Source organism: Cyanistes caeruleus, chromosome 2 (genome assembly GCF_971803275.1).
Source record: "Cyanistes caeruleus chromosome 2, bCyaCae1.hap1.1, whole genome shotgun sequence".
Lineage (NCBI taxonomy): Eukaryota > Metazoa > Chordata > Aves > Passeriformes > Paridae > Cyanistes > Cyanistes caeruleus.
The window spans coordinates 5,119,296-5,130,487 of NC_141702.1; the positions used below are offsets into that span (position 1 = coordinate 5,119,296).

Here is an 11,192-nt window from a genome sequence, read left to right on the forward strand (position 1 = left end):
GGTCCTTGTAACTTAGTTAAATTCCGGATATATGTGGAAAACTCGACATTTTCAGTGCCTTTTTACCCACTTGGGAAAGGTGAAGTAGCAGGAGCACAGCTGGACACTGGCCCTGGACTTTTCCCAGGACACCTTCCAGGTAGGTGAAATGTCCTGGTCTCTCCTTCAGAGCCCCTGGGGACAGCAACAGGCTCAGGGTGAGCCAGCCTTGCTCAAGACTCTCTCCCCATCTCCCAGCCATGTGCCAGGGCTCTTCTCCTCTAGGTCACTGCAGCCACATTCCCTGGGGAATTCTTCCATTCCCTCCTCTGCCTCTGGTCATGTCTCTGCAGGGACAGTGACACTTTTGGGAGAGAAGGACAAGGGGCTCAGCCTTGAGGCACTTCACCTCACACAACCTTCAGTTTTGGCCACATGCAATTTAGTGTTCTAGATTTCTTCTAGAAAACTCCTCCAAACACTGTTCTGTGGGCTGTGACTCAACTTTTCTGTCCAGTCTTCCCCTTGGCTTCCTCTTTCAACACCTCCTCCTCTGCTGTTAACTCTCTTGGACTCTGAGACACCTGAGTCAGGTTGTACCTCAGCCCCCTTAGCCAAAAAAAGGACATCTTTCCCCAGTGCTGCGTGCAGTTCTGGGATCCCCAGTACCAAAGAGATATGGACAGACTGGAGAGAGTCCAGCAAAGGAGCACAAAGATGCCAAAGTGATTGGACCATCTCCTATATGAGGAATCACAGAGAGGTGGGAGTTTAGCCTAGAGGAGAGAAGGCTCAGGGGGATCTTATCAGTAAAAATACCTGGGGGAAGGATCAAATAAGTCAGAGCCAAACTCTTCTCACTGTGTGCCCAGTGCCAGGACCAAGGTCCCTGGGCACACACTGAAACACAAGATGTTCCTTCTGAGCATTAGGAAACACTTTTATGTTGTGAAAGTGACTAAGCACTGGCACAGGTTGATGTGGAATCTCCCTACTTAGGAGCACATAAGTTTGTAAGTCCTTGGAGATATTCAAAACCTGTCTGGACAAGTGGCTCTTGGTTGCCCAGCTTGAAAGGAGGATTGGACAGGACAAATTCCAGCATCCCCTCCAACCTCAATAATCCTGTGATTCTGGGCTTTAAATTTCCCAATGAATTCAATGGAATCAAAGTTATGCCACCCATAAACAGTTTTGTGAGGAAACAGAAGGCCTGAAAAGCCCTGGGAAGCATGGGAGAAAGCAGATAACACACAATCTGAAAATAGGAAAGGCATCCTGTTTCCTTGAAGCCTACAAACATTGAGAAAAATAAAGAGTGCCAGGCTGATGGATTTATTAGAGGCCTGCAACTGGGTTGTGTGTGAAGAACTGAACAGAGATTCTGACATTAAGTGTGTAAGTGCTGTCTTAACTTTGCAACAAACAGATTCATTTGCTCTCATCTTGTGAGTCTCACATTCATACATCACACTTTTTAAAAAAATTAATCTCTGTGCACTATACCCTGGGCAGTGGAATTTTGATTTCTCAAGGGTATCAAGGATATCTGTGCTAAAGGCAAAAGCATGATTAATCAGTAACCTGGACAGCATGCAGAATTTATGGCTGTTATAGTAAATGTCAGGTTGATGACCTGCAGTTACCCATGTTCTTGGACTTTCACACTTGCCCAGTGACCCACACTCTCACCCAGTCACACTGCTTAGCAAACATTTATCTGCCCCTGTACCCCTCTGAGGATTCATTAGGAGGTACATGGGAAGAGAACAAGACACCAACTGCAATTAAAACATACCCTTCACTGGGAAAGAGGTGTATGGACTAACACAAGAGCCTCTCAAGCAAAGTTGGCTGAATAGAGATGGGCTGGAACAGCAGTACTTCCATGGGTTTTGTGCTCATCCTGGCTTTTCTATCCATTTTGAAAACAGGAGGTTTCTGGAACAGCAGCACTTCCATTGTTTTAGTGTTGATCCTGGCTTTTCTCTCCATTTTGAAAACAGCAGGTTTCTGGAACAACCAAAGATGGAATTTTCCTCCAGGTCCAAGACCATTACCTGTAATTGGAAACCTTCTTTTGTTTGACTTGAAGAGACCCTACAGGACTTATCTACAGGTACTCATTTTCTTTTCTATTGGTCCTATCAACCAAGCCCCATAGTCCAAGATGTCAGAGAGTTTCTCCTATGGTACCCAATATATTGCATCCATGCATGAGCCTTTAGCAAGGGATCTGGAGATGGTTATTTGAGCAGAAAATGTTGATTGCAGCATGTCTTTTTTACTGTAATATTTTCTCCATGCCTCCAGGTTTCAGCCTTCAACAATTTTCAAATTAATAGCAAGTGCCCATCTTATTTTTGTGGTAATTTTGAGAAAAAGGCAACTGAATAAGGAATGATTTTGATATGTGGTGCAACCCTGTACCTGAAGCTGTGACTACAGCATCTTGGCTTCAGTGATTTATCAACATTCTCATCTCCCTTTCTTCTCTTCTTCCCCAAAAGCTGAAGATATAACTATATACTCTTAATATTCAGGGCCAGCCTTTGCCAAAATAATAAATCTTTCAGTTTTCTTCTAGTGCATTCTTTACCTAATCTATTGCAGGGCTTTGCTGACTTTGAGTCAGAAGAATTCTATGAACCTGCTCCTTTCTTAGAGGATTTTCTGCTTAGACATTAAAAGTACACAGCTTCCCTGCTGATGATTTTTATTTGGTCCCACATATACATATTTGCACCAACAAATCAAAAGACTGCTTAGATGCAATATCTCAAATGTCACTGTAGCTCTTGGACACAACCCAATTGTGTTGACAAAAGCAAGTTCCATCTGTTTTCAGGCCAACAGAACCAACGTGTGTCTGCTGTAATTCAGTGATTCCTTGCTGATGCTGGATATTGGTTCTGTGACTTGAGCATATCCCAGATATGGGGCACTGCTCATGTTATTTCAGCTGAATGTACTTGCTTTCCACTTGCTGAACATTTTGCATCTTGATGCTAAACAGATGTCTTCTGTTTGTCTCTGCAAACCCACTAGAAAATGAGTGTAGTCACAAAACCCCCCTCCAGTTTCAGAAGAATCAGGAACACTGAATTACATAAAAATAAATCTATCTGTACCAGCTAAAAAGGTACCACATTGTCTCTGAGACAGATTCATGGTGCATGCAATCGTGTGTAAAAAGTTTGAATGTATCTAATGCTAAATCCTGTCCCAGAAACAAACTGATTTATTTTTTATAAAATAATGGTACCAAACATTTGAGCAGGTTGGTTTGGTGTAGCCTGTGCACAAAAAGAAACAAAATAGCGTACAGATAAGTGTGAAAATATGAGTCAAAAATTGAATTTACAAGGGTTTCCGAGGGAAGACAGAACTCTCAGTGCAATCCTTTGCTCACTTGGGGTTTCAGCTGTTGACACTTCTGCTGTGTTTAACACTACAGAACTCTTCTCCCAACTGTGCCATTTAGTCATCATCCACCACAATGTCTGGCACATTCCCATCACTCAAATCAATGTCTTTCCCTGTAGGCAGGGAAGTATCTGTCATGTTAGTAACCCAGAGGCAGGACTGGAAAATAAGCAGCACTGGAAAGGGTGATGAATTTCTTTGTAGGTTGTAAAAGTTTTAAATCACTGTTCTCTTCTCTTGAAAGCTGTCCAAAAAATATGGTCCAGTCTTCAGTGTTCAGATGGGGCACAGGAAAGTTGTAGTGATTTCTGGCTATGAGACAGTGAAGGAAGCTCTCGTAAACCAGGCAGATGCATTTGCAGAGAGACCCAAAATCCCAGTCTTTGAAGATTTGACCAAGGGAAATGGTAAGTTGGTCTTATTCTTCTTTATCAGCTTGAACTACTTATTTTTTTATTTTTTTTTTCTCTATAGACAAAGCAGGAGCTGGGACAACACTTTGGATTAGAGATCAAAAAAGGCATTGGAAGTAGGGAGAAATTTCATTGACTTCAACACACTTATTCAACTTTGAAACTCCTGACAGTGGCAACAAAACAACCACAACTCTAAAAATAGCCACAGCACCAGATAATAGATTGTGACACAATTTCAGGATTTAGAACAGGACATCCTTGCCAGAGAAGCATTTCTAGCTCTCATGATATGGCTCTGGACTTGTGGGTTTTTGGGCTTATAGAAACACCTTTTCTGAAATTAGTATTCTGCTGTTGTTCGTCATTTCAGTTGTAAATAATGTTTTTAAATTAGAATGTAATTTAAATTTAAATTAAATTTAAATTTAAATGTCAGAATATGACAATACATGGCATGTAGCATATAGAGAATAGTGAATTTATTTTAAAAGGGGAATACTGTCTACTGTGCTGGGTTTCAAAATAAGAATTTCACACCCAAACATCATTCTAATTTAGCATAAGAATTTTATATTTTTATCTCTAAAGATCCTTGGACAAATTCAGAAATAATTCTGTGAACATTTTAACAGCTGCATTTTTTGATGATATCATTGCATATAAGTTTACTTTTCACTTTATTTATTTGGATTAAAAAAAAATTTGAGGTTATCAGTTAAAAGATGTAACAATTTCAGTGAAAAAAAAAATCATGGTGGAGGTTTTAAGACATTACTTAATTTTTTAAGACATTTTTCCCTGCTTATTTTTTCCTGCAGTCATCAGAGATCTCAGTTCAATTCCACTTCCAAACTATGATGACCAGCAGTTTGAATTTGAATTTCCAATGTCTACTTTCTTTCAGTGACAAGTGTCTTTGAGGATATATATATACTTCTTAAGATTTGATTAAATTAACCTTAAATATTTATCATTTGCTTTTGCAATCAACCTATTGCTGAGGATTGAAAATACGTAAGGCACAGTTGCATTTTTCCTCATCTGGATGCAATTTAACTTGTTTTAAAAGTGACTGCTACTAAACTGCTCCATTCTATGCCTACAAAATGATTTAAAACCTTCTGCCACCTTGAAATGTTCTCTTGGTCCCAGGGGTTGTTTTTGCTCATGGTGAAAACTGGAAGGTGATGAGAAGATTTACCCTCACAGCCTTACGAGACTTTGGGATGGGCAAAAAGGCCATCGAGGATCGAATTGTGGAGGAGTATGGGCACCTGGCAGACACCATTGCCTCACAGGAAGGTGGGTGGATGGCTCATTCTTTGAACCCATAGTATCACAGAATCACAGAAGGGTTTGGGTTCAAAGGGATCTTAAAGCTCATCCAGTTCCACCTCCTGCCATGGGACATCTTCCACTATCCCAGGTTGCTCCAAGCCCTGTCCAGCCTGTCCTGGAACACTTCCAGGGATGGGGCAGCCACAGCTTCTCTGGGCACCCTGTGTCAGGGCCTCACCACCTCTAAGGTTTTTTCCAAGCGTGCAAAAGCTTTTTGAGCTTTCTCAAGTTCAGACTTTTTTATGAAATGTATGTCAGTTTTATGAATTTGGCTCCTCTGGCATTTTTGTGTCTTAGTATGGAATTCTGATAATAATCAATGGGTACTGGATAATAATCAATGGATTATTGGATAATAAACAATGATTGCAATCAATCATAATAAATAAATAGCAATATTTAATAATATATATATTACAAATTACATCTCTTTATTACAGTGTAATCAATTCTCTTGTTCTTTGTCTAGGAAATCCCATCGATGCCAGCAAAATAATTAATGCAGCAGTTGCTAATATAATTGTGTCAATATTGCTTGGAAAACGATTTGACTACCAAGACTCCAGATTTGTGAGACTTCAAAATCTGACCAATGAAAGCATGAGACTTGCTGGGAAACCTTTGGTTACGGTAATTATTCAAGTTTATGTTGCTGTTCCACTGGATGTCATGGGAAAATAGCAATACTGGTGATCAGTTTCTTCTTTTAAAGAGGAAAATTAGAGTCTTGGAGAGATAATAGGTTTATAAAGCACTTTCTCAGACAAAAAAAAAAACCTTGAGAGACAAAGGGAATCATGAAGTCAACAATCAAGCCCCCAGTCTCTCACAAACATATTTAAGATATAGAGTGCTAGTGAGTGAAAAATACCTTTGGATACTTGCATGCAATGCTGCCACACCCTGGATTGATTTATGTTTATCTAGGTTTTGCATAAGAAAAAAAAAAATGTTAGTGGAAAAACTGGATAAAACAATAAAAAAAGTTGCTGGCCAACATTCCATGTGCCTGGTGGCAGCTTGAAGCTGTTTGAGCCTGAAATCTACACTACTCCTGAAAAATAGTAATTCAGGGCAAAATGTTTACATCTATTCAGTGGTCCTTGATGAATTTTCTACCACAAATACATCTAGTCATTTAGAACATTCTCATGTTCTAAAAAGGAAAACATTAATCTTAAGTTTTTGACTTTGTATCTCCAAAGAAGGCCAAATGTTGATAATTTTTTTTCTGTAGTGTTTTCAAAGCTCTGGCTGATAAACTCTAACAACTCCACTCTTGTAGATATACAATATCTTCCCATACCTTGGATTCCTCCTAAGGGCTAACAAGCCTCTCCTTCGAAACAGAGATGAATTCCATGCTTTTGTACGAGTTACTTTTGTAGAGCACCTCAAAAACCTGGACAAAAATGACCAAAGAAGTTTTATTGATGCTTTCCTGGTTAAACAGCAGGAGGTAACTGAGCATTTTCTTGCTGATTCTGTCTTTTATGGTTCTATGAAGACATTTGCAATTTTCTTTCAGCCCTTACAATTACAGCTGAATTTCTTTAGGGAAGATGTCTTTGAGAAAATACATATGACAAAGTGGTAGACAAAGTATTAGAGTTGGACAGATACTTCACGCTGTTGAAGTTACAACCTCTTTTAGTTAGTGAACATTTATCCTTATTTATTTTGTTCAGACTGTAAAAATATATTCACCAAGGTTGTGTCTTTTTACCTGCTTTATCTTTTTATCTCTGTTGTCCCATCTCTTCTGGCTCTTTTGAAAGCATAATGCACTACAGAATGGAATCACTACCTTTAGGTAGCTTTAGGGCTTTACTGGGATTTATTTGGGGTCTCTGATATGTCTGGGTTTCCTTTCCCATGGGGAAGGCAGCTCCCTTTGCAGATGGTCCCAGTAAACACAAAGATATGTCAGCACTCTCCTCCAGGCACAAGCCCAAAGCTCTTCCTTGTCTTTCACACTTTTTCAAAGTGTAGGATTTATTTCTTAGCAAATGTTTATCTACATAGATTTCATTTTCACATGGAAAGCTTTGAGTTTTCATCCTTTTATCTCAACCACTTTTTTCAGGAGAAATCCACTACCAATGGGTATTTCCATAATGGCAACTTGCTAAGCTTGGTCAGCAACTTGTTTACTGCTGGTGTTGAGACAATTTCCACCACACTAAACTGGGGCTTTCTGCTGATGCTAAAGTACCCTGAAATCCAGAGTAAGTGGTTTAATGATAGATACTGCTGCACTCAGGGCATTAGGGACCAAACAGGAACCTGGAGGATCAACCTATCTGTTAATAGGCCAAGTTACAAGAAGCTGAAGTTTCCAGCCAATTATTGTCTCTGTGCCCTGTGGTTCAGTCCCAGTGAGGGTCACACTGGTCAGCCAACAGCTGAGCACAGAGTTCATACAGGCCAGGCCCTTTGCTTAGGGAAATCTCATTAATTAATAAGAAATGAACTGTCCTGTGTTGGTCAATGGTTTTGTTCCAGGTTTCCCTCAGAAACTGTCAATAAACCAAATGCCTGTGCAGATGTTAAATGAACTGTACTGAGGCTTTAGACACCTGAGAAGATTCATGGAATTGCCCTTTGTCTGACATCTCCATTCCAGCTGATGGTACAGGGTTGTTCAGAGACAAGTGGGGGTTTTGAGACAACCCTTGAGCAGAACATGGATCTTTAAACAGAAGAGATGGCAGAAAAAAGTCTTTAGGTTTCTTATTGGTAAAGAATCAATCAAACACTGTAGTCCCACTCACCTCCCATTATTTCTGAAAGGAAAAATAGATATTTTTTTTGAGAACTTCTGGTTTTTACTCTAGATGTATTATACTTTATATTAGTAAAGCACACTGTTTCTCAGGGGTGAATGAGTTCTTATATCTTAGAGTTGATTCTTTCTTCAGAAAAGGTCCAACAAGAGATAGAACAAGTGATAGGGTCCAACCCGCCACGGATCGAGCACCGAGCTCAGATGCCATACACAGATGCTGTCATCCATGAAATTCAGAGGTTTGCCAATATCCTGCCACTGGATTTGCCCCATGAGACTGCTGCAGATGTCACCCTCAAAGGCTATTTCATTCCCAAGGTGAGATGCCTACAGGATTGCCTCTTTTAGCATTTCTTCTTTCTGAATTGGTTCAAGAATTCATTCCTCTGTCTTATTTTGCAGGGAACCTACATCATCCCTTTACTGACCTCAGTCCTGAAAGACCAGTCACAGTGGGAGAAACCAGACATGTTCTACCCTGAGCACTTCCTTGACGCCAATGGGAAATTTGTGAAGAAAGATGCTTTCATGCCTTTTTCAGCAGGTGCTTTCTCTTTTTCATTTACACAGAACACACAGCAAAGATGTTTCTGTGCATTTCCTGCTTCATTTTTCCACATCCCTTTTAAAAAGGCACAAAAAATGTTGCCTGAGTCAAGATTTCATCTAGCGTGACAACGAGGAGTTGCCATAGAAACCCCCACATTCCATGTAAAAGCAAAGAACTGAAGGGGCTTGCCTTTTGAGGCTTCCCCAGAGTGTGATATTCACCTGAATTTACACATCTGCACCATTTGCCAGATTCATGGGAGATTCCAACTCTGCTCCTTCTCTGGCATTTCTCCTGCTTTGCGGGCTCTGTAATTGCCCTTTATGTTTTCATACACCAGTCTCTAATTTATCTATCATAACCACAACACTCTCCAGTTTTTAATCAACTTTATTTGTATATTTTCAACTCTGTATGATATTTGAATAAGATTTTTTTCTTGTCATACTCACCAGTACATACATACATAATCACATGCAGTACACCTTTTTGGTTTTGGGGTTTTTTTTGAGAATTTATGGTACTTCTATAGTCGAGGTTTTTATTAGTTCTGGCCTTAAGTCATCATGCTATGAAGAAACCAGTTTACTAGCTACTGGATTTGATAGAACTTATATTTTCAGCAGTTTTGAATATCCATAGAATATCTCCTCCACCTTGCTTCTCAGTTCCACTCTGGCCAGTATCAAGGAATTTGCTGACAAATGTTAGTATAAAAAATTGCCTATGAATTAACTAATAGACCTAAAGTGTAGACTAAACCAGTTGGTTTGGTAGCCGAAAATTGAGCCAAGTAGAGGAAAAATGTGAAAATGGAGTAAAAATTCAGATTTTATTGAACACTGGAGTTAAGGAATTCAGACTACATTTCCATACATTTCTCTCCAAATGTGAGCATTTAGGTAAAGGAAAATAAAAGCCATCACCAGCTGGCTTTAGAATGATACCTCTCAAGATCAGAATTCCTCTCTCTCTGATAACTTGTACCAAACAGACTTAAAATCTATTGTGTTCTTTATTCATACCTAGGATATAACATTCAAAGGTTCTGGATTCCCACTGAACTTTTTCAGAGCAAGAGCTGATAAAATGAGCTTTTTTTCCTTCCAGTACTGAAGCAGCCCTCACTGATTTTCTTGTGGCCCTTTTCCATTTTGTTCCAGGGCGGAGGATCTGTGCTGGGGAGACTCTTGCCAAAATGGAGCTCTTCCTCTTCTTCACCAGTCTCCTGCAGAGGTTCAACTTCCACCCTCCACCTGGAGTTTCCAACTCAGACCTGGACCTCAGCCCTGCCATTTCATTTAATGTCATCCCCAAACCCTACAAAATGTGTGCTGTACCACGTTCCTAGAGCTCTTAAGCCGTTGTGTTTCTAAAATGTTTAAATCATTTTTCCATGACATCTGTCTTAATTCTTTGACCAAAACAATCCATATTTCAATTAAGGTTTCTAGTACTTCTAAACCAAAGTGGTTGAGAGAGGGCAGAAATGGACCAGAAGTGTGAAGTAATTGACAGCTCATGGATTAATCTCTTAGATCATCTAATCTTGACTAAATAATACAGACCTTCAGCTTTTTTATTCTTGCTGCCATTTTCATGGAGTGTTTGTTGAATACATATCCCAAAAAATGCTTCCAAGTCCAGGTTTCTCCCAAAAGACACAAGGACCACGAAGCTGTGCTTAGGATGTACACAGAGATAAATGTGGGATGTTCAGAGTTTCAGGCTGTCAGAACAGAAGGGCTGTTTGACCTTGGCAGTCAGCTGGGCTGGATACCCTGATGGTCCCAGTGCCTCAGTGCAGCTTCTTCACTTGGCTCTTCTCCCTTCTCCTTTCATTTCCATATGCAAAGAAATCACAGTTTGTATTTAGTGGAAAAACCTTAAGCCGAGTTGACCTGAATTCAGAGTTCATTGCGATTTTCCCCAAGTATTCATTAAATGGATAACCTCAGTAAATAAAAGCATACACACATGGGAAAATGTCTTACCTACTTAAAGCCAAGGTTTGTGATATTGAAGTTTCAGGTGCTCCCAGGTCAAATCACACAGCTTGGTCACAGTTCCACACACACAGATTGAGTGAACCTTCTGGAAGAGGCCTCAAGTCTTATCAAAACCAACAAACGGATCATTCTGCAAATTTGACCAAGAGTGTCCACCATCAAGTCGAGCAAAGACAACCTCCTAAATGTTTGGATTCATGTTCCCTGGTTCACATTGCCCTGTTTATATGTGCATGAAAACCCCAAAGTAACAACATCCACAGCCAGCCTATTATAAATCACCCAGTGGTGGTCAGGGAAAAAAAATTAAAGCAATTATGGCTTACCTCTGCAACTACCCAGAGCTGTAATGCAGAAGCTCATTCAGTTACTGTTTCAACTTCCTTGTGTGGAAGCTGAATCTGACTCCTACTCATTGCCTTTCTCCACACTTTCTTTCCATAATAAAAAATAATTAAAAAGGAAAAGGTATCTATGTGGTTCAGAAAGTTCAAAACCCACACAGTAAATCACCCTTAATGAAAGCAAAGGATTGTACCTTCACTTAACCTTTTCCTGGCATGTAGGAAAACCTTTAACCCATACTCTGGATTAAATGATTTGGGGGAAATGGTTATATCAGTAAATGCTCCCCTTGCCAAGTAATCATAAATATGAGAAGTATTTCTAAATAACTATATTCCTTT

General features: G+C 39.8%; 1 protein-coding gene across 1 annotated transcript; it reads left to right on the forward strand.

Moving 5' to 3' along the window:
• Window positions 1-1,719: 1,719 nt before the first annotated feature.
• Window positions 1,720-10,483, forward strand: LOC111944124 (cytochrome P450 2K1-like). The gene is made up of 9 exons (XM_023946918.2): window positions 1,720-2,098; window positions 3,650-3,812; window positions 4,974-5,123; window positions 5,629-5,789; window positions 6,445-6,618; window positions 7,246-7,387; window positions 8,081-8,265; window positions 8,350-8,491; window positions 9,661-10,483. The coding sequence occupies exons 1-9, from the start codon at window positions 1,844-1,846 to the stop codon at window positions 9,846-9,848; spliced, it is 1,560 nt and encodes a 519-aa protein (XP_023802686.2). The 5' UTR covers window positions 1,720-1,843; the 3' UTR covers window positions 9,849-10,483.
• The last annotated feature ends 709 nt before the right edge of the window (window positions 10,484-11,192 follow it).